Below are 27,041 nucleotides of genomic sequence, written 5' to 3' on the forward strand. Positions count from 1 at the left end.
ACCCACCCACCCATTCATCCATCTACCCACAAATCCATCCATCTCTCTGTCCATCCACCCAATCATCTACCCATCCAACCACCATCCACCCACTCAAAAACTCATCCATCCACCCACCCACGCACTCACCCATCCACTCATTCATCCATCCATCCATCCACCCATCATTCATCTATCTTTCCATTCATCCACCTATCCATCCACCCACCCATCCATCCATTCATCCAATCATTTAATCATCCACCCAACCACCCATTCATTCACTCACAAATCCATCCATCCATCCACCCATTCATCATCCATCCACTCACCCATCCATCCATCCATCCAATCATCTAATCATCCACCCAACCACCCATCCATTCACTCACAAATTCATCCATCCACCCACCCATCCATCCATCCAATCATCCACCCACTCACAAATCCATCCAGCCACCCATCCATCATCCATTTACTCACCCATCCATCTATCCATCCACCCATCCATCCACAAATTCATCTATCTATCCACCCACAAATTCATCTATTCATCCAGCCACCCAATTATCTATCCACCCAACCACAAATTCATCCATTCATCCATCCACCCAGTCATCCAGTCACCCAGTCACCCATTTATCCACTCAGAAATCCATCCATCTATCCATCCATCCATCCATCCACCCACCCACCCACACACCCATCCATCACCCAGCCATCCACCTACCCATTCACCTCCCTCATCCACCCATTCATTCACCTACCCCCGCATCTATCCATCCATTCTACAAATCTTCATTGTCAATCTCATCCACGTCACCATCACCTCTCACCTGGCAGACAGCACTGGCATTTGCACTGGTCTTTGCGCTTTCCCACAAATGCATCTTCTGTGTAAATGTGGCCTGACCACTCTCTCTCAGGATCCTTCTGTGGCTCTCCACTGCCTTTGGGGGAAGTCCTCTTTCCAGTGGTGCTCACATCCCAATACTGCTCTGCTCTCTTATACTGTATTCGAGCTTCACCACCTGCCTGCGGGCACCTGGCATTCCCCTTTGCCTGGTGAGAACAACAGTCCATACTCCAAATTCAAGGACAAAGCAAATTGCTCTTTGGCTGTAGTAGGATGAAACCCTACTCAATCAATGACGACATTGCATGCTTCCAAAAGCCAGCAAGTCAAGGGCAGCCCCACACTCCCAAAGCAGGTGCAGGCAAGAGCCTGCTCCCACACCTGAAGCCAGCCAAGCCCCGGGCACTCTCGCTTCTGAAAGTTGGCCCATTCTGCACGACATGGTCCCAAGAGGAGCAATTTGTTCTGCACAGCTCTCCTTTGCTCTAGAAAGCAAGAAATTCAGCCTCAACCCTTGTCAGTCTCACAATCTGTCCTCACAAAGGTCGAGGGCCCTCCCTCTGCACCTCCCAGCACTGCATCTATCTCTGTTTACACATCTCCTCCATCACCACTTACAGAGATGGGCTCTCCTTGCCTCGGAATGCTCAGCATCCAGCATGGGCTGGGCATGTTGGGTGCCAGGAACAGAAGTGAGAAATAAATATTCAGCCCTAGAGGGGAAGCCCAGAAGAAGAACCAGTTGATGGGCCTCACCTGAACCCTTGAGTGTGCCAGGTACCTGTGCTGATTGCATTCACCCATGGGATTCTTTGAAAGATGTGCTATTTTAAAATGTATAATGCATACTGAGTGTGTAAGGTATGTACACTCAATGTGAAGATAAGGGCAAAATGCACACCTGTGTACCCACCACCAGCTGAGGAGATACAACATGAACAGCATGTGTTGTTTTGTTGTTGTTTTAGAAACAAGGTCTTGCTGTATCACTCAGACTGGAGTGCAGTGATGTGATCGTTACTCACTGCAGACTTGAACTCCTGGGCTCAAGAGATCTTCCCACCTCAGCCTCCCAAAATACTGGGATTACAGGCGTAAGCCACCACACCAGGCCATGGGAAGCACTTTTAAAGCCTCTCTGTGTCTGCCCATCACATCCTTCCTCCTCCCCAAGCCCAGATACCCATGATTCCAACTTTTAATCACCCCTTACTTGTCTTTGGTTTCATCACCTATGTATGTAGCCTTACATGCTTGGTTATCTAGAAAACTGAGCAGTATGTGTGAAGGTGGCCAATAAGAAAAGGGCTCCTAGGACCCTACACAACTGTAAAATGAAGGCTCCTAGGAGAAAGCCTTGCTTTCAGTCTGCCTTTCATTTCCCTGTGGGTTTATAAGGGCCCTTTCTGAGACACCTGGAGGCAAGGGAAAAATAGGATTAATCAGAGCTGGAAAACCTGCAGGCTCTGGTGAGGACCAGGTTCCAGCTGACCCACAGGAACGTGCTCAAGAGAGGATGGACCGATTTGGATTGTCTCCTTTTAAGCCCACCAAGACTTACCTGTAGCTCTCAGGACTAGGGTCAGGGCAACACATCTCTGTGGTATGAAATGGGTGCTCCTGTGGTTCCAGGCATCAGGAGATGGAGAGAAGGGCGGGAATTAGGGAACACATGGAAAGGACGGGTGCCGGTGAGAATCTGGGCCAGGCTCACCCAGGCATTCTGTCTTGAGGTTTAAAAAAAGGGGAACAGTGACAATGGTAGCCTTTGATCGGTCTCCTGAGCCACCTCTGCATGAAGAGGCCATCCGCCCTTTACTGTCCTCTTGGGAGATGCCTTTTACCGCCTCTCCCCCCATACATTCCATAGAGAGAATTTGTGCTTCCAGCTAAGATGGAGTACCAGGTACTGAACTTACCCTCTTGCCTGAAACAGCTAAGCAACTGGACACCACGGCCCTCAAAATATTAGACATCAAGCAGCAAATCACCTCAGTTCCAGGCACTATAAACACTTTCTGGAACAATACAAGATACAATTAAAAAGAAAATTAATTCATTAACATTGACTCCTCCCAAGATTCCCAGGCTTTCTCCACCCCTTTCCTTTATTCCTTATTGTCCCTGCATTTGGAATGTCCTCCTTCCCAGGCACAATCCCACCAATCCTTGGAGGCCTTTTCAGGTCATTCCTACCAGATGGGCTCACCCTGACCCTTCTCTGAGCCCCAAAACATGTTGGTGCCTCTGCTGGACCCTATAGCTCAATCTGCTGGAGCCCCACTATGGGTCTCCCTCCACCCTTTGGCTTCCTACCCTATCTCCAGGGCACTGCCCAACTCACTGGCCAGGCCCTAGCAAGCGAATGATGCTACATTTCGCTGGGTGGATTTATTAAAATGCAGCAGGAGGAGAGAAACAACACAGGTACCAAGCACCTCTAACAGAAAGCGTGCGGAGGGTGAGCGCTTGGGAGCTGCTGGGTGCAGGTGCCCCCTGATATTGGGAAGGCCTCAGCAGCCACAGCCACAGCCATCTGTGCACCTGGGCTGACAGTGCTGGGCGGGCTGCATGGGCCAGGTGTGGGGGATGTGTTGGGTGGGCTGGGCGTGCCAGGCGGGCTAAGGCTCCGGCAGCACTGACACCCACGCTTCTGAGTGCCGCGCAGTGGTCGCCTTCCCACAGCCTGCAATGACAGGGAGGAACCGTGTCCCTGGAGATGAAGTGGGAACACTCTCGGGTTCAGCCAGCCCGATTTCCTAACCTTCCGCTCCTTCCGCCGGCCAGAGGGAAAGAGGTCTCGGGTGGTCTGGGCTCTGGGCAAGGCGGATCCTTTCTCCGGCCTGCCGCCTGCATCCACCAGCTTCCCCCAGCGCAGTCCCGCCCTTCTCAGCAGCCTCCAGGCTGCCTCCTGGTTGCCTAGGAAACACCGCGCGCCTCCGCGGGGTTTCCTGGGCCCTGAAGTCCACCCGCAGCCTCGCCCGGGCCGGCAGTGCCCAAGAGGACTACAATTCCCAGGAGGCTGCGCGGGGGGCGGGCCCGAGGGCGTGGCCGGTGGGCGAGGCTTCCTCTCGCTGCACGCTGGGGGCCTCTGGCCGCAGAAGAAGATGGCGTCGCGGAGGGGCTGGGCGCGAGCGTGCGGCCTCCCGGCTCTGCTGCCGCTGCTGCTGCTGCTGCTGGGGCCCCGGCTGGCGGCGAGCCATGGCGGCAAGTACTCGCGGGAGAAGAACCAGCCCGAGCCATCCCCGAAGCGCGAGCCCGGGGAGGAGTTTCGCATGGATAAGCTGAACCAGCTGTGGGCGAAGGCCCAGCGGGTGAGCGGGCGGAGGTCCCGGGGAGGGGGAGCGTTCGGCGGTGCGGGACCCGGAGGCTGAGGCAGAGTGGTTCCGGGGAAGGGGACGGCCCTGCCGCCGAGTGGGGCCGGGTGTGGGCGGCACTGCGAGGCCTGGGGCGGGGGAGGAGGCAGAGCGGGATCTGGTGGGGGGGTGCGGCTGAGCCCAGACTCGGGGGCCGGGGCCGGGGGCGGCTTAGTCTGGGCGGGCGGGGAGCAGGCCAGGGCACCTGTGCTGGTTTCTGGTGCTAGTCACCGCCGTCCTTGGGTCCAGTCCCTGTCCTTGGCCCAGCCTCCTACAAGTGTCAGTTGGGGCTCTCGACTCCATCTTCAGCAGTAAGGGGACCCAGGCACCGCTGTGACCTGCCCAAGGCGAGACCTGCCATGCCGCTTAGTGCAGCTGAAGGCAGAGACCCCCTAAGGTCGTATTAGGCTACCCAGCCTGGCAGGTCTGCTAACCTGAGCCGCTTCTCCAGCGTTTAGAGGCAGAGCCAGCCTAGATCGCAGGTCTCCTGCCTTCCAGGCCTTTGCCTTTTCTCTCACCTTGCATCTCTCTAGCTGGAGAAACTAGAAAAACGATGCTGGGAATACGCATCCAGGGACACCAGAATCCCAGAAGCAGGCTGGTTCTTTTTTAATTTTGGGTAAGGGGTGTGGAGAGACTAGAACAGGACTTCAGGAATGCTGAAAATCCATCTTATCAGATGATCTGGCAGGGGCTGTGGCTCAAGCCTGTAATCCCAGCACTTTGGGAGGCTGAGGCGAGAGGGTTGCCTGAGCCCAGGGGTGGAGACCAGCCTGAGCAACCTGGTGAGACCTTGTCTCTACAATATATCAAAAAAAATTAGCCTGGCATGGTGGCATGCGCCTGTGGTTCTGGCTACTTGGAAGGCTGTGGCGGAAGGATCGTGGGAGCCCAGCAGGTTGACACTGGGGTGGCCATGAACGTGCCACTGCACTCTAGCCTGGGCAACGGTAAGACTGACTCAGGGAAAAAAAAAATATCAATCTTATCAGATAATCTAATCTGGTCTTCATTTTAGAGATGAACATACCAAGGTTCAGAGGGGAAATGGTGGCCTCAAGGCCTGTGGGGGCTGAACTGGGATTATAACTTCCTAGTTGGTATGTGACCCTGGGCCAGCTGCCCTCCCCATTAACATAATGGTGACTTTATTTGTTGGGTGTAGGTTTATGCTTAGTAAAATGGATAAACTGTGACCTGCCCTCTAGGCCTCAGTATCTTCCTCTGATCTAAAATGAAGGGCGCCAGGTTAGGTCTTCTGATAAATATTCCAATTTCAAACTCTCCTGCGGGAAGTAAATAACTTGCAAAATAAGAACTAAGTTTTGGAACAAAAAAAGAGGAGAAACCTTGGCAGGGAAGAGAGGTGGGGAGCGGCAGTTGGGAGGAGACCCTGTAGGGACAATGGAAGCCTGAGCAGAGCTCAGCAGGCCCTAATGAGGCCCAGCCTTGTGGGCCCAGCCTTGCTCCCTACCCAGTGTCCTTGGGGATCCCTTCTGCTGGTGTAATGTTCAGGCTGGAGGTGGGAGAGCACCCTGGAGGGGCTAGGGGCACGGCCTGGTATAGACATGTTGAGAGCCAGGGAGCAGCTGTGACCAGGAGCGACTGGGCACAGGCTCGTCCTCACCTGCCGCTGTCTCCTGGTGCCTGCTCTCCTGGGTGCACTGTGCATCTGCCGACAGGGTGGCGTTTCCCTCAGAATGAGGATTTGGGGACTGGGCAGAGGCTAGTCTGGCTGAATTGGAGGTTGTGCTGAGGAAACGCGCTCAAGCCCAAGAACCCAAGCGGCTCCCCTTGCTTTTGGGGCCCAGCCCTAAGTCCTAGCTGTCTGGTCAGCCCCACCTTGCCCCTCTAGACGCAGCTTTACATGCGGTCTCTGGGCTTGCCCTCTGCATGTGCCCTCCTGGCACTTGCTCAAACTCCTCTGATGACCCACCTGCCCCCGCACCGACCTGTTCGGTGACTGTCACTTCCCTCCTGAGACTCCGATGGCTGCTCCCCAGGCCTTGGGCCCAGGCCTTGGGCTAGATGACCCTGACATTCTCCGGTGGACAGCCCATTTTACTGAGCAGGATGTGAAGTCCTCCCAGAGAGGGTTGTGGTTCAGGGAATCTCATATTTGGGTCGGCAGCCTCTGGAGCGTGCGCTGGCTGTTACGGTTTTCTGGATGGCAGAGGCCTGAAGGGTGGTGGGAGGGCGGCCCAGGTGCCTGACCATCAGTGAGTTGGTGTGCAGGTGTCAGACCCTCACACCTGGTGTCACGGTCATCTTTGTTGTGAAGGTCGTTAAGGGTTTCATTCGTCTGGGTAGTCTTCATGCTACAGCTCTCACTGCAGAGGGCCCCAGGGTCCTGGGTGGACAGGGCAGGTGGGCGCCACAGGCAATCTACAGGGGCAGAGAATAATGCAAACAGTTGTCCACATCAGCTTCTTCCTCTTCCCCTTCGCTGCTCTGGGCAGGTATTGAAATTGGCATCCAGGTCCCGAGTTGTCTCATGAAAAGACCTGCGATGACAGGTGTGCCTGTGTGGATATTACCTTACAGGGCAACGTTTCATGGCACGGCCTCGTCAGCCAGTGTTCTTGGCCTCTGTGACTTTCCCCAGCCAGGAAGAACTTGCTCTTCCTATAATTCGCTTTGTGAAAACATGAAGTACTTCGTTTTTGAGTATAAAGTTACAGCATAGCACATGGAGCCATAGAGCGTGACATCGTTTACAGGGTGAAAGAAGGAGTTGGGTGGAGCTCTGCCTGGGATGGGTTTGGGGATGTGAGCCAGCCTGGAGACTCGGTGCCATGGTGGGGGTGGGGGCTCTAGAAGACACTGAGCTCAGCTTTCGTCTTGTGATACCAGCCAGGGAGCTATTGCTTCATTCATTCTTACGTCTGCATCTTGACTTCCTGTGAAGTCACCAGTTCCGGTGTCACAGCCACACTTAGATGGTGGGAACTGGGGTGCTGCTGCTGACCTCAAGTGCTGACATGTGTCCTCGGTGGCACAAGACCTCTGAGCATGGCAGGCACCGAGTGCTGTCCCTGAAGCTCTGGGGGCTGGGCAGCCTACAGTCTTCTGTTGGAGAGCCCCTGTGGGCGGCCCCCATGTGCACAGGGGTCTTCTGGGCTCTCCATAGAGTTGCCAAGTTTGGTGACTCTGAGGAGCACGCGCACCCAGGGGCGTGTGCTCCCCATGTGAGCTTGGAGTTCCTGGCTGACAGACCTCACTTCCCACGCGAGGGCTGAAAGCACGTGAATATTTGTCCCTAGAGGTCAGGCATTTCCTTGCCAGGGTTTGTTTTCCCCTCTGCTGAGAAGGGCATACACCAGGGTGCTTTGCCAAGGACCCTGAGGAAGGGCCAGCCTATGGCCACAGCTGTGTCTGTGGTGCTGGCCCACTGTCCTGCTGGCAGGACCAGCATGCCCCAACACCCAGCGCCTAGAGCACAGTGCGACATCTTCTTCCTGTAGTCCGCAGGCCCATCCTGGCATGGCGTGGGAGCCAGGCTAGCCACCTGGCCTTGCCCAGCTGTGCTCTGTACACAGGAGGACGTCAGTGACTTAGCCACAGGTCATAGGCCTGGGTTTCCTGGTGGGCGTTGAGAAAGCAGCAATGGGTTGTTGGAAAGTTTCAGAGTGCTCCTGCTGGCATGGGCACAGTCCGGAAGGGCACGGGGAGGACACGCACGCAGTTGTCCTTATGCCCTGGGATGGGGCATTTGTCTGGACGGGCGACTTTCTTCCTGCGTGTGTGCCCACCTCCTCGTGACTGGCTTCACTGCTGTCCAACAGATGCTTGCCCGCGTACCGTTTCCATGAAGTTGTTCTAACTCGCCGTGTTAACATTTAACTGTTGAGGGGGATGCACGTGACCTGCCCACCTTCCTCCTGTCTGGGTGCATCTGCGATTGTTTTTTGTGGTGGTGCTGCCTGTGGGCCCTCAGTGCTGAGCTAGGCAGGGACTTTGATGAGTCACATGGTGTGGAATTTAAACCCACAGAGGCCTGGAGGGCCGGGGAGCTGCAGAGGGCAGGGCACTGACACTCCCTGTGGACTGCAGATGCACAGGTCATGGAGCACCTGCTCTATTGTCCGGGGCCCTGAGAAGCTGGTCAGGGTGCATGAAGACCACAGGCTACAGAGGATACCACCTGGTCTTGGGCCCACCAGGAAGGACTCCAGAGCTAGGAGTTTATCCCAGACTAGGGTCTTTTCTCTGCTTTCCAACAAAGAGCCAGCTGGCAGTCAGGGAACACCTGGATTCTCCCCCTGCAGCCCCAGGGCCGCTCGTGGCCAGAGAATGCAGGTCCTCTGGGACATTAATTGATCTGAGATCGAAGAAATATGGGGATCTGGGCTCAACAGTGCTGATAGGGTCTGACCCAGCCGGTCCTGCCTGCAGCACAGCAGGCCAGTGCTTCCTGGTTCACACAGCCTGGCAACTCTGCTCTACGTAGAAGAACCTTTATGTATCTATTTTTTTATGGAGTCAGAGTCTCACTCTGTCACCTACGCTGGAGTGCAGTGGAATGATCATGGCTACCACAGCCTCGACCTGCTGGGTTCAGGCAATCCTTCCGCCTCAGCTTCCCAAGTAGCTGGGGCTACAGGAGCGTGCCCCCACCTCCAGCTCACTTTTTTAATTTATTTATTATAGAAATGAGGTCTCATATCGCCCAGGCTGGTCTCGAACTCCTGGACTCAGCAATCCTCTCAGCCTCCCAAAGTGCTGGGATTATGGGTGTGAGCTACTGCACCCAGCAGAAGAACCTTTTGCTTCACAGAAGGAATGTCACAGAAGGATGTGCCTGCCAGGTGCATGCTTGTTAGTGGCTGGGTCAGATCGGAAGCTGGAGTTTACAAGGAAATGGCCAGTATTCTCTGGTCTGCTGCTCCCCTCCGCCTCGGGGCATTCTGGCCCAGTGACTCTGATGTGGGGTCCCTGTGGTGTAGCTTTAGACATCAGCCATTAAGTCCCATCTTAAAAAATCCAAAAGCAGCCTGCCCAATGGTCATCTTCCTTTCTTCACTCCCAGTCCCACACTGGACAGGTCAGGGATGGGGTGAAGGAATCATGTTGGGTGACCTGCCTGGTGGGTGGGGAAGCCCTCGGAGACCCCCTGCACCCCTAGTGCAGCAGCCTGCTGAGCGGAGCATTCAGGCTTGCACGGGCACAGTTTGCTCTAGCAGGTAAATGAAGGTGAATTGTTCCTGCCCCAAAGGATCCACATCCCTCGAAGAAGCATTGGTGCAGGTGGAGATCGTGGTGCTCTTTGGAGTGGGGACTGAGGACCTTGGGAAGTGGAGCTAGGGCTAAGCTGAGATGGCAGGGAGTTTTTAAAGAATTTCTAGGAAACTGAGCCATACTCTCTCTTCCCTTTTCCAGGAAGTTCACATGTACCTTCTGAAGGGCAGTGCCTGGGTTTGCACTCTGGGTGGCCTGTCTCCTGGGGCAGCTGTGGTCATGCTGGTTTTGGTTTTGATTTTGATTTTGAAGAGTTTTATTTGGAAGTTTCCCTAAGTTCAGTCTTCTGCCTAGTGACTGTGGTTGACTTCTGATCATAGTTCTGTAGTATGTGGCGCACGTGGTGGGGGTCTCTACTCCCTCCCTGTTCACCCAAGTGCCCGAGGAATGTCATCAGCCTCCAGAGTGGGAGAGGCAGATGTCCAGTTACGGGAGCCTGGCCGTGGGCAGCCGCTGTTAGTGGTTCCCGGTGGACTTGAGATTTCCAGATGGTGTCTACAGTGGTCTCCGTGTAAGGCCACCTGTGTGATGCTCTTGTCCTTGTGCACGTGGGGTTTTGAATCCTCCCGGAGTCTCCCATCACCGCCTTTCCTCAAGGGTAGTTTCTCAGGCCACGTCCTTGGCCGTCCTGTAGCAGGCCTTAGGGGCACCTCTGTCTCTTGGCAGCTGCAGCTCTCCCCCATGAAGCTGGCCGAGCTCCATGCCGATCTGAAGATGCAGGAGAGGGACGAGCTTGCCTGGAAGAAACTGAAGGTCGAAGGCCTGGACGAAGATGGCGAGAAGGAAGCAAGACTCAGACGCAGCCTCAATGGTACCTTTTTCCTTTTTTAATACAGGTCAAGTATCCCTTATCCAAAATGCTTAGGACCAGAAGTATTTTGAGTTTCATGGGGTTTTTTCAATAAATATTTGCATTATGCTCGTCAGTTCAGCATTCAATTTGGAAATCCAGAATGTTCCAGTGAGCATTTCACATGAGCAGCATGTCAGGGCTCAGAATGTTTGGGGTTTTAGAGCATTTCAGGCTTCGCATTAGGGATGCCCAACCTGTAGGGAGGGAAGCAGCGCCCAACCTCAGTGGTGCTGGCTTCTTGCTTACAACACGGCTCCTGGCCAAGGCGAGGGAGCTGTAAGTGCCTGTGAGCCTGTGTGGCTCACATCCGGGGACAGACACGCCGTTGGCTATGGTCTCAGCCCCTGCTGTTGGCACACTGGAGGGAGAGCCAGGGCAGGGCCACTGAGCACACGGGTATGCAGGCAGCCAAAGACCCGGAGCTGCTTGGCACAGGAAGGGGCAGAGGGCAGCAGAATGCAAGGTCACCCAGAGGAAGAAGCAGGCACATCTCAGCATCCTGAAGTTGGCGGTGGGAGGTGGATTCTGGATGTTGTGAATAAACGCCCTCACAGTCAAAGCGGACTGTGTTGTGCTTGGTTATGAGCCTCTCCGTGAGGCTCTCTAATGAACCTGGGTTTCGAGAAGAGCAGATTGTCACTTGCTGGGTGCCAAGGTACGGGAGACACAGGTGTTCTCGGGACCCGGAGGTGTTAAAGGCAGGGTCGTGACTGTTTCCGTCCAACCCCTCTTCTCTGCCACCCTTCCCTCACTGCCAGCCTGTGGGCAGGCACCGTGGGAAGAAGGGGCGCCAAGCGGGGCCTGGTTGGTGGGCCTGCAGTACCTCGGGAGTGGTGCTTTCAGCCCTGCCTGCCCTTCCTCTGGGCGCAGGGAGCAGAGGAGCCGCCAGGTCCCCCACGCTGCTGCTTGGGGCCTGGCCACAAGCACCCCCTCACCCGCATGCCCTGCCCTCACCTGCTGCTGCAAGTGAACCAAGCCAAGTACTCCCCCAGGGGCCTCTGCAGGGTTGGGGGGTGGGAGGGGTGGTTGTTGCTGTCATAGGCTTGCTGTCGAGTGTGGCCACAAGGTCCCAGCCGTACCTGGAGTCTGTGCCATGGCCGGTGTGTCATACACACAGCATCCTCAAACAGGTGGTACTCTGTGAGGCAGGCCGTCCACGGGAAGAAGGAGTGGCGTCTCGAGTCCCTTCTTCAGGCCTAGGGCTGCAGTAGCTGCTTCTCACAGCTCTCACCCTCCTGGCAGGTCAGAGAGGGCAGGCAGATTGTGCAGAGGTGCACAGCTGAGGGTGGTGCTGTCAAGGCCTGGAGTCAGGGTTCTGGCTCAAGAGCCAGTGCTCTGCCCTCCGCCGCCCCGCCTCACCCATGCTCAGACCGCAGACATGCTGTGCAGTTGCGTGGGAGTGACGGCAGAGCACTGGCTTCACTCCTGCCGCCCTGCGTGGCCATGTTCAAAGGTGTGGGCGGGACACACAGGACGTGGTGGCAGGGACTGCAGGGGAAAGGAGACAGTTGAAACGATCCAGATAATTTGCCCCAGCCAGCATATCTGAAGGGCCACTTCAGGCCAGGAAAGAGCCTAGAGTGACCCCAGGAGAATGACAGCATGGAAGGGCTGGGGTCTGTCATCTTCTCTGAAGGGAAGCAACCCTGTGGCAGAGGCCCAGGGCTGAGCTGGAGGACCCCTGGGGTACAGAGAGGTGGGCCAGTCACCGCTTTCATCCCCTGACTGGGCACAGCGTCCTTGCTGGGAATCCAGGTCTGTGGCCCAAGCAGAGATCTCTACTTTCAACTTGGGGGCATTGGTCTCTTCGCTGGTGCCCGGTGACCTGACAGAAGGCTTTAGTGGGATCCTAAGAGTTGGTGTCCTGGGCCCTGCTGAGCACTCGGAGAGGCACGTTCTAGGATCCAAGAAGCAGCTGCCTGTAGTCTTCTGGGTGTGGCCTGTAGAGGCCTGTGGTCCCTCAGTCTCTGTGCCATCATCAAGGCCAATGCCATGCCTGGGGGACCACGGAGTGTACTGGGGACAGGGAAGGTACTGCTGTTGCACAGTCCAGGGCCAGCTGTAGCCAGGTCTGGTGGGCACACTGGGCTGTTCAGTCACCCACCAGTCCCCAGTGCCTGGGGAGTAACCTTGTTAGGTCTGCAGTTCGAACCCTGTGTCAAGGTAAGTCCTAAAACAGACAGTCCCAGCCCAACCTTTGGGCTGCCTCATTGCAGGTGAGGAGTGGGGGACAGTGCTTGTCCTCTCCAGGGAGCTCTAAGGGCTCAGCGCCCTGAGGCCACCTCCATTGCTCTGTGATTCCATTCCGTGCAGAACCCAGAGGCCCCAAAGTCTAGAAACTTCCACAGTCCTCCCTGCTGCCTTTGGACAGCGGTCTGGGGCAACTTCTGCAGCCTTGGTTGGAGCTGTCAGCTCCAGCTAGGAAGACCTGGGCCAGACTGGCGTCCGAGCCTGAGGACACAACCTGGGCCAGACTGGCGTCCGAGCCTGAGGACACAGCCTTCCTCCCAGACTCGGGGCAAGGCCTGGGGTGCCCTCAGCTGTCCTCGGTGCTGGGAGAGCAGGCCGGACTCAGGGCCGCGGGGCTTTCAGAGGCAGGGTCAGGTACCGGCTTTCTGACGCCAGGAGGCATTCAGGCAGTCTTTTTTGGAAGAAATCACTTCTATTTCTTTAAATTTTAGATACAAGAGGTACATGTGCTTGTTTGTTGCATGGATTTATTGTGTGATGGTGAGGCTTGGGCTTCTGCTGACTCAGGCACCCGGATGGTGAGCCTGGTACCAGATGGGTGGTTTTTCAGCCCCTGCCGCCCTCGCTCCCTCGAGATCGCGTTTTAAGGAATAAATTGCGTGTGATGGGGGACAGGCCTCAGTGCACAGTTGAGTTTTGAGAAGTGGTTGCACCCGTGTCACCTCTTGACAGCCGGCAGTAACTTTCCACGGTGAGGGAGGAGACCACAGACTGGTTTTACAACATTTAGGAGAACCACCGGCGCACATGGGCTAGAACACAAGGAACTCACGCTCCACACATGAGTCCTCAAGACCCACGTCCAGGCCTCCTGGTGGGGTGAGGCTCAACCAGCCTGCGGCCAGGGCAGTGTGGGCTGGAGAAGGGGAGAAGCTGCCTTCACTGGTGACAGTTTTTTCTCCTGGCTACAGACTGAGCAGGTGACGGAGTGTCCCTGGGGAAGGAGCCGGGTGGGGTCTTGGCGTCAGCCTAGGCCCGTGGTCCCCACTGAGCCCACAGGCGTGGAGGCCCTGCTGGCATCAGTGTCTCCTGAAGGATGTGGGATTAAGGCCCAGAGGAGGATCTGGAGCCAGCGGGCCACCTGCCTGGTAGATCACCTGCGGTCCTCAGGGGTGAGAGGAGGTGTAGGGCAGAGGGAGGCTCCACGCCCCGCTTCTCGGGAGGGCAGGGTGGAGAGCCCGGGAGAGCCCAGGCGAGGCCCTGGGGGGGCACCGTGGAGCCAGGTCTGCAAGAGATCCTCCAGACAGGGAGGCGGCAGGCCCACCTCCACCTGGGAAGGCAGCTGTGGCTGGACGGCCAGGTGAGGGGGTCTGATGGCTGAAGGCGCCAGCACAGGCTAGGTCCTGGCTCCAGGAGACCTGGCAGGTACCTGACCCACAGAGGTGCAGCACAGGGGGTGGAAGCCAGCTGAGCCGGACCTAGGACGGAGGGCGAGACTGCCCCAGGCCCCACCAGCTGCAGAGAGGCTCATCAGCTCCAGGGCTGGCACCCAGCACCTGCACCCCTTGCTGTGCTGTCGGCAGATGGCAGAACTCAGCCCACATGTATGGGGCCTGTCTGTGAAGGGGCTGTGGGGGCACTGCGTGGCGGTGGAAGCCAGCATTGAGGGCTGGGCCCCCGCACGCTGGTGGCAGTTTTTCTCCTGGCCACAGTGTGAGAAGGCGCTGACACTGAAGTTTCTCCTCCAGAAAATGTTTTCCTCCAAGTGAAAATTCGCAGTGGGCTGTCACACACGCTGGCGCCCTCACACTCCTCAGGCTGGCCTCTGTCCTGTGGTCACCAGTTTGCTCTACAGTGGGAGTTGGGGCTGCAGCGTTGTTCTTGAAAATCCATGCCCCTGTCCTGGGGTGTCTTGTGAGTCCTTGGCCCGTTTGTAAATGTTGGGAGACTTGCAGCTCCCAAATGCCAAAGGTCAAGCTTTGTTCTTGTTCCTGGTGGATCTCTAGTGGTCATCCAGGAAACTAGTGAAAGGAAACTTCCAGAAAGCAAGAAGCAGACCTGGCTCTCTGCTCTGGCAGCCGAGACTTGTTGGCTCCTCTGTCCCTGAGGAAACCATGTTAAATCAGCCTTCCCTTCTCTCCTAGTCATTTTGGCCAAGTATGGTCTGGATGGGAAGAAGGACGTGCGGCAGGTGACCAGCAACTCCCTCAGTGACGGCCCTCAGGAAGGCGAGCTGGGCGACCCCAGGTTGGAGAAGCTGTGGCACAAGGTACCCTCGGTTTTCCCGTAACTCCCCAAATGTGTGCCGGCGTGTTGAGAGTTAGGGAGCGCGTGTGTGGGGGGCCCCGTCTTGCTGTGTGTTCCAGACCTACCCACCTCGGCGCAACACAGGAGCTGGACCTGGGGAGTCCTGTGAGAGTGCGCCCCGGTGTTCTGTGGCCATTTTCTCTTCCCTGTTAATCGTCTCAGCTTTCCTGTTGAGAATAGTCCCTGCTCGTTCAGTGAAGGGATTCTGTGTGACTTAGAGCCGTCATCGGACCTCACATGGGAAGAGTATTGAGCTGAGTTGCCGGGGTCGGAAGGGAGCTCGGGCTGGGTGTTTTCCTTGGGGTCTCGTTTTTAATTTAGAGCATGGGCCTGTGGCCGTGTTCCTGTGTGTCGGAAGGTGCCCTCAGCAGGGACGTGTATTGGGACGGGGAGGGCAGGGGGTGCCAGGCTTGCCCAGCCCTGCTCTGTGGGGCGCAGACCTCCATGGGCTGCTGACTCCCAGCACCCTTTTCCCATAGCGCCGTCCAGAGCAGTTGGGTTCACGTTGGTTGGGATGAGGAGTTGGAATTGCTTGTCCCAGCCCTACTCGGAGGGAGTAGCTAGTGAAGAGGCCGGGGAGAGGGCGGGTCCCCTGTGCCTCCCAGCCTGCCCGGCCTGCCCTGTCCTCCTGCGCCTGCACAGCACAGGCAGGTGGAATGACATGAGGTGACTGCCCAGGGTTCTCCTAGGAGGATGGCCTTCCTGTCCTCACCAACCACAGCAGGGAGCCTGACAGGCATGAGGGACCAGGCCGCTGCCTCCCCTCCTCATGGTCCCTCAACCCCCGTGCCTAGCGCTTGGTAGCTGTCGCCACTGAGCCTAAACATGTCCAGAAGGAGGGACGTGGCCCGTCGACCTCCCTTCTCCACCGTTGGACTTTTGTGTTCCCGCCGCACACCTTCATCGAGGATCATGAGGGTGGCAGAGGGCGAGACCTGGCCAAAGTATCTACTCGCTGTCAAGGATCTGCCTGGCCAGCACAGCCTGGTCTGCTGTGGCATCCACACTGCTGTGGGTGCAGACAGGCTGGCCCAGCCCTCGACGGTTTTCACGCATCTTATCTCCCTCTAGGCAAAGACCTCAGGGAAGTTCTCCAGCGAAGAACTGGACAAGCTGTGGCGCGAGTTTGTGCATCACAAAGAGAAAGTTCACGAGTACAACGTCCTGCTGGAGACCCTGAGCCAAACTGAAGGTGCTCCTCTCCCCGCGTGAGGGTCCCACGCCCCCGCCAGGGCCTGCGGTTCTTGTGGGTGGCCCTGGCTCTAGGATGCTAAGCAGGGTGTCACTGGGGAGGAAGGAGAGTCCCAGGCCCTTCCTCAGTTTCCTCCTGGTGTGAGTGGGAACCTCTGTGTTAGAAAAAGGTGCTTTTGAGCTGGGCGTAGTGGCTCAAGCCCCTAATCCCATACTTTGGGAGGCTGAGGTGAAGGATTGCCTGAGTTCCAGGGGTTCGATACCAGCCTGGGCAACTTGGTGAGACCTTATGTCTATAATAAATCAAAAAATTAGCCAGGCGCGGTAGCGCATGCCTATAGTCCCAACTTCTTGGGAGACTGAGGTAGAAGGATCACCTGAGCCCAGAAGGTTGAGGCTGCAGTGGCCGTGAGCGTGCCACTGCGCTCCAGCCTAGGCAACAGTGTGAGACTCCAACTCAGAAATAAAAGGGCATTTTTTGCTGGTTGCCCACGTGTACTTGGTCAGGTGAGCCATTTCTTGAGTAACTTGGCCACCCCTGTCTTTGTCCCTGGGCCCGTCTCCCTCATAGACAAGGGCTGCTGCCCTGATCCACAGCCCACTGTGACGTGTCCGTAGTTCTGACTCAGTGCCTCCACCCTGAGGAGTTGCAGCAGACGAGCTGGCCACCCAGTGTGGTCGCGAGGCCTGGCATCCAGAGTGGGCCTCCGGGACCCACACGCTGTCACCGTCACCATAGGGGGGCCCCGGAATGTGGGCATTCCAGCGTCTCAGCTGTGGAAGAAGGTGGTGCCAGCTCATTCCTGCCTGGAGCGGCAGGGGCCACCGAGGAGCAGCTGGAGGGAGGGAGACGGAGCTTTTCCCCGTTGAGTCCGGTCTGGTGGGCAGGCCTCCAGGAGGGCCTCACAGGCGCTCCCTTTTGCCGTCACAGAAATCCACGAGAACGTCATCAGCCCCTCCGACCTGAGTGACATCAAGGGCGAGGTCCTGCACAGCCGACATGCAGAACTCAAGGACAGGCTGCGCAGCATCCACCAGGGCCTGGACCGCCTGCGGACCGTCAGCCACCAGGGCTACAGCTCAGAGGCCGGTGAGCCCCACGTCCACGGCCCCAGCCTCTGTCCTGACCCTGCCAGTCCCTCTGCCTGGGTCATCCCTAAGGGCGGGCTGCTGCTGTGTTTTGGCAGGATGAGGGGCATGTGCTTGGCGTGACAGGTGCCTGGCCTCGTGGACACAGGGGACCTGAGTCACGCTCAGCCTGCCCCTGGGGTCAGGGAAGGGCTAGCTCGGGTCTCGCTCCAAGGGCTGCCCGTGAATGTCCATCCACCTCCTCAGCTCTGTTACTGGAGAAGGCTCCAGGGTGAGCCCAGGTGGTGGCACTTTCAGTATCTCCCAGCCCAGCCCTGACACCCGGCCCTTCCTCCTCCTCGTTTCGGGGTTGTGGAGCTCAGCTCCGTCCTCGTCCCACTCATGCTGTCAGGCTCCCCGCCTCTTAGTCAGGCTGTACCTTAGGCAGCAGGACAGGGGCTCCACCTCGGCCTCTCAGTCAGTGTCCTCATCACTCGCGCTGCAAGCCCTGGAAGCTAGGCTCTGTCCATTTCTCCTTGCCTGGGATACAGGCCAGGGGCCGTGCTGGGGTTCACAGGCATCTGTCTGACATCACTTTGCACAGTTCTTAATCCCATGTGTCTTTTTCGTCTTGCAAGTGCACTCTGAGCACTGGCTGTCCTGACCACTGCTCTAAACTCAGGAAGCAGCGGTCGCCAGGGTACAGCACCATACCCTCATGGTGTCTGGACAGGAGGGTGGGGTGGCCACTGTCCATGGGCACCAGGCAGGCCCCTTCTCCCCAGGACAGTACTTGCAAGGCCTGATGACAGGTACCCCTTTGGCACGACAGTCATGTGTGTCCATGCTGGTCTGGGCACCTGGCTCCCCTTGGTCGGCTCTGCGAGTGCTACCTGTATTGCATGACTGTCACCTGTATTGACTGTTGCCTGGGAATGGCCCCTCTCCTTGCCTGGGCTCACTCGGCCTGTGTGGGGAAGTGACCTTGCCACCTCATGAGGCCACTGTGAGGGTTCACTAAGCTCCTGTGATAAAGGGACCAGCATAGCCTGGCCATCCATGGTTGGTGCCGTGAAGGGCATATCTGCCCCTGCCCCTCCCCCACCCTAAACATGCGTGTGCACACGCACACTCACATGTTCCCCCTGTGCACTCACACATGCTCCCCCAGCGTGTACTGACCATGTTCGTGTTGGTCACGTGGGTTGGGTCAGCCACGTGGGGCCCTCGTCCCTGGGTGTGCCGTGATCACTGAGGCTGCATTTGCTCCCCTGCAGAGTTTGAGGAGCCCAGAGTGATCGACCTATGGGACTTGGCCAAGTCCGCCAACTTGACTGAGAAGGAGCTGGCGTCGCTTCGGGTGAGGATGTGGGTGCTGCTGTCCCACGTTGTCTGGCAGCCGTCCCCCGTTCTGCTCTCCAGCATGGCGGAGCTCCTGTCACCGTTTCTGCCTTGTACAGTGAACAGGCTCGTATTTCTGTCCAGACTTCTCCTGGTCCTCTGTTTTGTGCTGACCTCGGTGGCCCTGTGGTGTCTGGCTGATGGCCGGCCCGTATGGGCCCCACGAGCATGCTCCACCGAGCCACTGGTGGTCTCAGGCTTCAGGGGCCTCGCTCAGGCTCCACGTGCTGCATGAGCATGCATAGGGGCTGGGTCGCCAGCAGGTGCTGGGTGGGGCATGTGGTGGTGGTCGGGTGAGGTATGCAGAGCCCTTTGTGGCAACTGGGTGAGGTGAAGTGAGGAAGGGACAGAGAGGGCCATGTGGGCACTGGGAAGCCGGTGGCACGGCCTCACTCCAGGTGCACAGAAGGCTCTGAAGGCCAGAAGATCAGGCTGCTGGGGAAGCAGACATGAAGAACTTGCGCTGGGACTGTGGGCCTGAGGAAGGGTCTTTGGTTTCTTCCTTCAGGACGTCTAAGTGTCCCTCAGCCTAGGCCCTACTCTGACAAAGCTGCACGTGGCCAGTGGGTCCCATGAAGGGCAAGGATGGGGGAGGATGACCAGGATTGTCTGGGGTGTTGCCGCGTCCTGAGACAGGAGCCTGGGGAGAGAAGGAGGCTGCCTTGGTGGAAGGCAGCCTGGGGGCTTGTGGGTTCCAGATGATCCTGCACGTGAGCCTGGAGGGAGCCAGTGGGAGCACGGTGAGCAGCAGGAAGCAGGGGGCCCTGAGTGATGGCGTCAGCCTCATGATAGCCGAGCAGGAATGTCAAGGGGTCAGAAGCTCGGCCAGGCTGGGGGTGTCAGTGTGTGTCCATGAGGTCAGCAAAGGCCCCCGTGCTGAGGTGTGTCCTGAGCAGGGTAGACAAGACCCCACCCTCATGGGGCTTTTGTGGCCTCAGGAAGGGCCCATAGCCCCCCCAAGGAGGTGTCAGGCTTCCTTCCAGAGGGACTGGGGTGCCTCCCTGGGAGCAGGTACGTTCGAGGGTATTGGCAGGTGGGGCAGGAAGCAGGGACCTGGGTCTGGAGGGGAGAGGGAGGATGAGGTGGAGGCTGGGCAGGGTGCCCGTGGGAGCTAGGATACCTCGCCGAGGGTGGGAACGGGAGGGAGAGGAGAACAGGTGCCGAGGCAGCTGGGCAGAGGCACCGCCCCTAGATGGAGGGTCCAAGCGGGAAGAAACCAGGTACACAGAGAGGGCAAGCAGGTGCAGGCACAAGGGTCCACCAGGGTGTCCCCTGAGAGACCACTTCCAGTGGGATCTTCATAACTGCCCACCATCCAGGGCTGGTCTTCGGGAGCTCCTGTCACCCAGCAGGGCCAGTTCATGCTCTAAATAAGGGGCCCTCGTGGAGTCATGTTGGAGTTTTGCTAGGGCCCTCTAATTGGGGCAGGTGGAAGGAAGGTCATATGTTGTTCTAGGAAGAGCTGAAGCACTTTGAAGCCAAGATCGAGAAGCACAACCACTACCAGAAGCAACTGGAGATCGCCCATGAGAAACTGAGGCATGCGGAGAGCACGGGCGATGGGGAGCGTGTGAGCCGTAGCAGGGAGAGGCACACACAGCTGGAGGGCAGGGCCAAGGAGCTGAGCTACACGGTACGTGCACGGGTTGTGGGGTGTGGAAAGGGCCGCTGGGTGGGCGGCCAGGGCTTCCCACAGACAGTGTGGGCTGCCCTCCGTCGTCCCCGTCAGGTGCCCAGGAGCCACAGGTTTGCAGGACATGCTCACAGTGGCCACACAGGGAGCTCCATGAGCAGGAGTGCGGTCTCCCAGCCCTTGGGCAGACGCCGTCCTGGGCAGGCCACAGCTGCATCCTCTGGCGGCCAGTGGGATGACCTCAGCGCCCCGCAATGGGTGCCAGGTGGGGCATGTGGTGGTGGGCCCATGAGGTATGCAGAGCCCACAGAGAGGGCCATGTGGGCGCTGGGAAGCTGCAGCACGGCGTCTCTACAGATGCACAGAAAGCTCTTCTGGAGGGAGTTGGGGGGCTGGGGCCCAGTGGAAAGAAACTCTTGTGCCTTTTGGACTTAGGCCCATTAGCACCTACAAGATAGAGCACATCAGGGGTGCCGCGAGGAGGGGGTGGTATGGCTCTGTGCCTGCTTGTCGTAGCGAGGAAGCCAGCAGCCCAGACGCCCACAGTGGAGGAGGGCTTGTATCTCAAGTTAGCATCACAATGTGGAATTTACAGAGAACTCACCCATGACAGGCAGAGGTAAGCATGATCCTAGCGTCACCTGACCCTGGGACAAAGACGCAGTGTGGGTGAAGAATCTGGGTAGCGTTGGATCCAAGGCTCAGACCGCTGAAGCAGACGTTGGAGGAGGGCCAGGGGTCAGAAGGTGGCTGAGAGGAGGGACAGGCAGTGGATCACGCTATTGGAACCTTGGGCTGTGTGTGTGTGTGTGTGTGTGTGTGTGTGTGTGTGTGTGTGTGTGCAGTGCTGGTGGGCAGGGTTTTGTGAGAATCTGGAAGGGCCACAGAATAGGCCTGGCTGGGCCGGCTGACAGGGAACCTCTACTGTGGGACATGCTGGGGACCCTCTGCACACAGTGGTGTTCCGAAGTTACTCCCTCCCGATACCCACCAGGCCCAGGAGGAGGAAGGTGTCTCTCCCAGAGCCCCAGCCCAGTCTCTCTGGTCATGGTTTTTGAAGATGACATGGGCATCATTTTCCTTTTCTCCATGACCTGCTTCTTGCTGTTTCTTTTTAATTTTCCTTGGTGGATGTTTCTCCTTAATCCCAAGCCGCTCTGTTTTTCTCAGTGACCACGTCTGCATGGGTGCATAACGGGAACGTGAGCAGAGAGTGCGTGTCTCCATTTTAGATTGTGGTGTCCTGGTCATGAGCGGGGATCTCATAAGACTGCCTTTGCATTGCGCTGTCCCAGCTGATGAGCCATTCTCTGTCCACAGGTAAAGAAGCACCTGCAGGACCTGTCGAGCAGGATCTCCCGGGCTCGACACAATGAGCTCTGACAGCATCCAGGAGGCAGCCTGGCAGGGCAGGTGGCATGAGGCCTAGGGTTCCCTGAGGCGGGCCCAGGGACGCAGGCTGTGGCATTTATATGGACAGCTGGTGGTGAAGGTGGCAAGGCTGGCACAGATGTCGTGGCAAGAAGGACCGTTTCAGATGACTGTCCAGCTGCTGCTGCAAGACTGTGTGGCCATCTTGGGCCTGAGATTGGTCCCCGCTCTGACTGACAGGCCCTTGTTTTCTCTCATGCCAGCATGGCAGTCACCACTCCAGTGAGGACCTTGATGTCCAGCTACCAGTCAGGTCTGACCATCCTTTGCTGTGACAACATTTGCTTACAACAAATCTCTTAAGTCGACCACTGGAAATATTAAGTATACAGTCCTTAAAAACATGCCAGTATTTAAACCATCTGTTGTTGCCTGGTCACTCTGTCTTGGCAGCACTGTGGCCGGAGCCAGCAGCGCGGCGAAGTGAATCACTGTGAAGGGGCTTCCGCATCACTGCCGGCTCAGAGCACGTCCCTGACAGCTCTGAGTCCCTGCCTGCCCTCTCCCTTTCCAGTGGGTGCCCGGCCTGGTCTAAGCCAAGAGCCCTTTAGAGTTGAGGTCTTGGGAAGGAGGCAGCAGGGCAGATGGCACACGTAGTCCTGTGGGGTCAGGCCATGCCTGGGGCAGCGTCTGTTCTCTCGTCTGCAGCTGAGAGGTCACGAAGACCCCGAAGAGCCTGCAGGGCCTCCATGTCCTGCCTACGTGCTGTATTTCTCACGGAGGAGAGAGCAGCCATGAAGGTCTTCCCTTGACCACAGCTGTGGACAGGGCATCGCCCAAGTCAAGGTTGGAACGTGTTTCCCAAGTTTGAGCCAGGAAGAGGCCAGGTGTTTGGGGTTTTGCCATGCCTGGGTCTCGGCGCAGATGTTGAGATCAGCTAGACATGAGTACCCATCAGCCACCATTTATAAGAAAGGTCCGGGCTCCAGGCAGCATGCTGGGAGTTCGCAGGGCACAGCATGTGGCCCGTCATGGTCCCTTTTTGGACTTCCTGTTCCTGTGTGGACTCAGGAGGGGGTGGCCATCTGCCTGACCCAGCAGCACCCCTTCCCACATGTCTCTCCCTTGGGCTTGGGAGCCTTGCCGGGCCCTCCAGTGGTGTCTCATACTGTCCCTACCAGGCAACTGTCTACCCAGGCATGACCTTCAAGGCCCAGGGAAGCTTGCATCTGCCGGGGTCTCCATGTTGGTCCCGTCAGACTCACCTTCTGACGCATACAAGAGAAACCTTCCTTCCTGAGCCATGGTACAGGCCTGCCCAGAGGCGTCACTGAGGTGAGGGCTCCCGGGTATGGGCTGCAGCTGGCTTTTTCTCTGAACTTCTGAATGACTATGTTGAAGTCAGATGTGCCCGAGGTCTGCAGTACCCCAAGGTGAAGAGTGGGGGCGCCAGCCTGGTCTAGGTCTTCGTAGCATTCTAACCAGCCACGCCACGCTCCGCTCCTGGAACTAGCCACTCCCTTGTCTTGGACAAAATCGGGTTGCCCCATTTGAATTCCATAGAAATGAAACTACAGTGTGTGTTTGTATATGTGGTGTCAGTATGTTGGTGAGAGTCAACCATGTGGCCTAGCAGAAGTGTGTTATTTGCGTTGCTGTGTAGTATTCTGTTGTGTGACTGTGTCATCCTTTGTTTTCAGTCCATTTTATTGTTGATGGATATTTGAGTTGTTTCCATTTGGGGTAATGACTCTCAGCTGGAAAGAGCTGCAGTGAACAGTGTGTGTGTGTGTGTGTGTGTGTGTGTGTGTGCGCAGCGTACACACATTCACACACGCACACACACAATTACTGGCTCCTAGGAGTAACTGACAGAGCCAGTTACTGCGATGAGCATCTGTTAAAGTCTAGTAGATGATTCCAGGGTGGTTAAGCTGCGTTTCTGCCTCAGGTAAGAACACCAGCTGATGGGCAAGACTTGTCTTTTTTTTTTTAATTTTTTATAATCTCAAAGTGCTGGGATTATAGGCATGAGCCACCATACCCAGCCCAAGACTTTCTCTTTTTTGGGGGGGGCGGGGAGTTGGAGTCTCACTCTGTTGTCCAGGATGGAGTGCAGTGACACACTCACAGCCACCCCAGCGTTGACCTGCTGTGCTCCGGCGATCCTTCTGCCTCAGCCTTCCAAGTAGCCAGAACTACAGGTGTGTGATACTACACCCAGCTAATGTTTGATTTATTGTAGAGATGTGGTCTCACTAAGTTACCCAGGTTGTTCTCAAACCCATGGGCTCAGATATTCCACTTGCCTCAGCCTCCCAAAGTGCTGGGATTACAGGCACTGAGCCCAGCCAAGACTTGTCTTTTAGATGCAGACATTCTGGCTGGCGTTTTATGATATCTGATTGAGGTATAGTTCTGTTTTTATTGTATGATGGGTTATTTTGTATGTGAGCAAGGGTGTGTGTTGGAGGTAGGAGGGAGTTACAGACAGAGAAAACCCAGATCCCAAGTGTCAGTTGAGCGAGTGTGGATGGTCACATGCACTCATGTAACCCTGGAACAAGAGGCCATTCCCTTCACTCCGCAGGCCAGGCCCACTCAGGGCCCCCCTTCCTGGTTTTTGCCTGACTTGAATTTCACATCAGGGGAACCAGGCAGTGCGGGTGTGTGTATGTCAGGTTTCTTTCCCTCCGCATGGGCAATCCACCCAGCTGTGTGTGTACCCATATGGACTCTTGCTGATGGCACCCTGCTGTGTGGGCGTGTGCAGTTTGTTCAGTCACCTGCCTGCTGGCAAGTGTTCCTCTTCCAGTCTGGGCTGCAGCCAAGGTGCATCTGTCCCTTCTCTCAGCACCATTTGTCTGTCACACAGACTTTTTTCCTCCAACGAAGTGATTTGGTGCCTCTATCAAAAGGCAGCTGACCTCATAGGCGTGGGTCTGTTTGTCCACATGCTGTTGACACACTGTCTTGACTTTAGCAGGTTCCTCTTAGTTCTGAAAGCAGGTAGTACATTTTGAAATCCGCTTCTCAGTTCCTACAGAAAGTCTTCTGGAATTTCCATAGGGATTCTTTTGAATGTACTTTTGAACACATTTTTTTTTTTAGTTGTTTGTGCATAATGATTGTATACTGTATATAATCACATTGATATATATGAATTCTAGTAATGTTTTGTGGATTCATGGGGTTTTCTGCATACTCAAGTCTGTCGGTAACAATGACAAATCTCTGTGCCTTATACTCTTACTGCATTGGCGAGGTGGGCCAGTGCTGTCAAGGAGTAACTGAACCTCCTTATCTTATTCTCAGCCTTAAAGAAAGTGTGTTCAATCTTTCACAGTTCAGCCTCACATTAGCTAGAGGGTATTTTGTTTGTTTTGTTTTGTTTGCAAATATGAAGTTTTGCTATATTGCCCAGGTGCTGCTATATTGCCTATTACTGGTTTCAAGCTCCTGGCCTCAAGTGATCTTCCCACTTCAGCCTCCCAAAGTGCTGAGATTACAGGCATGAGCCACCACAGTCAGCCTTCTGTAGGGTTTTCTTTTCTTTTCTTTTTTTTTTTTTTTGAGTCAGAGTCTCACTCTGTTGCCCAGTTGGAGTACAGTGGCACGCTCACAGCCACCCCAACGTCAGCCTGTAGGGCTCAGGTGATCTTTCCGCCTCAGCCTTCCAAATAGCCAGAAATACAGGTGCACGCTACCACGCCTGGCCAATTTTTTTATTTATTGTAGAGATGAGGTCTCACCAAGTTGTCCAGGCTTGTCTAGAACCTGTGGGCTCGGGCAATCCCCTCACCGCAGCTTCCCAAAGTGCTGGGATTACAGTCTCCTGAGCCACCGCATCCAGCCTAGAGTTTTCATAGATGCATTTATCTGATTGAAGAGATTCTCTTCTGCCCTGGTTTGCTGAAGGCCCCAGTGACCTGGCATTCCTGGATAAGTCCCACTGGGCATGACGTCCTGTTCTTTGTCTATATGACCAGATTAGATTTGCTAACACTTGGTTTGGATGTTCATAAGGGACACTGGTCTCTAGTTTTCATTTCTTGTTATAGGTCTCTGCCATGTTTTGGTGTTGGCATTTAATTGGCCTCCTGAAACAAGTTCTGCCTTTATTTGTATAGGATTGGCATTATTTTTTTCATAAATGTAAATGTTATGGATGAAGCCATCGAGGCCTGGCATTTTCTTTGTGCTTAGGGGTTTTGATTAAGAACTCAAGTGTTTAAAACAGACAAGAGACTGTTTAGATTTGGTTTCTTCCTGTTCGTTTTTTTAACAGGGTTACACTTCCCCAGCGGGGCCTCCAGAATGGTAGGTGTTAGGTCAGGTCTGCTGGGAGTGTGGAGGTGTCTGGTGTGCGATCCGATGCCGCATGAAAGATACAAAGAATTGCACAGAAGCTAGATTAGAGAATATAGTTTATTTAGAAAGGAAATGGGGGGGGGTGACTCATCTCCCCAAGGTAGGGGAGGGGGCCAAAGCTAGGAAACATGGCCTGGCCACAGCTCAGAGAGCACATGAACATACCACAGCTTAGCAAGGCAGCGGCAGAATGGCTGCTTGTGGTTGAGTCTTTTTAACCATTCCCTTTGTTGGGGAAAGGTCATTTAGGTGATTGGGGGGGTACTGACTCAGGTGATGGGCCGCAGGCTGATGGGTGGGTTAGTCACTGGAGTCTTGGTCATCCCCAGACATTAGCATCTCACGCCCTCAGCCGGTGGGCTAGATGGGAGGAGATGAGGGGAGGGGGTTTTCCTGCAAGAGACTTTGTCACACATTTGCAGTCCACACTTCCTGACCAAAAGGTGGTCTGTTATCATTTCTGTGACTCTGTGCTTGTCTTGCCTGATGAAGATTTGCCAAGGGGGTGGGGCATGCTGCAGTAGAATGTCTGAACATGTCCTAAAACCTGCCTATTGGGAATTTATCTATGTCTAACTGTGTCAAAGTGTGTCAGGGGTAAAATCTAAGCAAAAATGGCTATGCTGAGGCAGAGACTACGCTAAACTAAGTTTGTTCTAGGTTTCTATAGGTACTTCCTTTCAATAAGTTTGTCAAAGAATTTCATCTGCATTATCAAAATAATTTATATGACATTGTTCGTACTTCTCTTAATGTCTACAAACAGTGTAATGATATTCCTCTTTTTTTCATCTCTGATATTGGTGATTTGTGTTTTGTCTTTTTCCCCTGATTAGTCTCACTAAGGGTTTATCGATTTTATAGATAATTTCCCCAAAAAACCTACTTTGGGTTTTATTGATTTTTCTCTATTGTCTGTTTTCTTTTCGTTGACTTCTGCTCTTTTATTCTTTTTAATTTCCCATCTTCTACTTAGTCTGTGTTTAATTTGTTCTCCTTGTTCTGGGTTATTATGATAAAGCTTAGATCATTGATGAAGAACATGAAAGGGTGGAACTACTTGTGCCCATCATTCTCAGACACCCCTGGAACATTCTTAAAATTTACCATGTACTAGGACACGAAGCAAATGCCAATAATTTTCAAAATATTATATATAGATAAATGATGCGATCACATTCTTTGGCCCCAGTACAATTAAGGAGGCAATCAGTAACAAAAAGATAA

General features: G+C 55.5%; 1 protein-coding gene across 1 annotated transcript; it reads left to right on the plus strand.

The window, feature by feature from the left end:
* Positions 1–3,927: 3,927 nt before the first annotated feature.
* On the plus strand, positions 3,928–21,866 carry LRPAP1 (LDL receptor related protein associated protein 1). The gene is made up of 8 exons (XM_008060769.1): positions 3,928–4,149; positions 10,096–10,240; positions 14,617–14,741; positions 15,851–15,971; positions 16,902–17,060; positions 18,316–18,398; positions 19,896–20,072; positions 21,393–21,866. Exons 1-8 carry the CDS (start codon positions 3,943–3,945, stop codon positions 21,453–21,455), a joined length of 1,080 nt encoding a protein of 359 aa, XP_008058960.1. The 5' UTR covers positions 3,928–3,942; the 3' UTR covers positions 21,456–21,866.
* The last annotated feature ends 5,175 nt before the right edge of the window (positions 21,867–27,041 follow it).

Source organism: Carlito syrichta, unplaced genomic scaffold (assembly GCF_000164805.1).
Source record: "Carlito syrichta isolate Samal-C Ts95f unplaced genomic scaffold, Tarsius_syrichta-2.0.1 Scaffold304722, whole genome shotgun sequence".
Taxonomy (NCBI): Eukaryota; Metazoa; Chordata; class Mammalia; order Primates; family Tarsiidae; genus Carlito; species Carlito syrichta.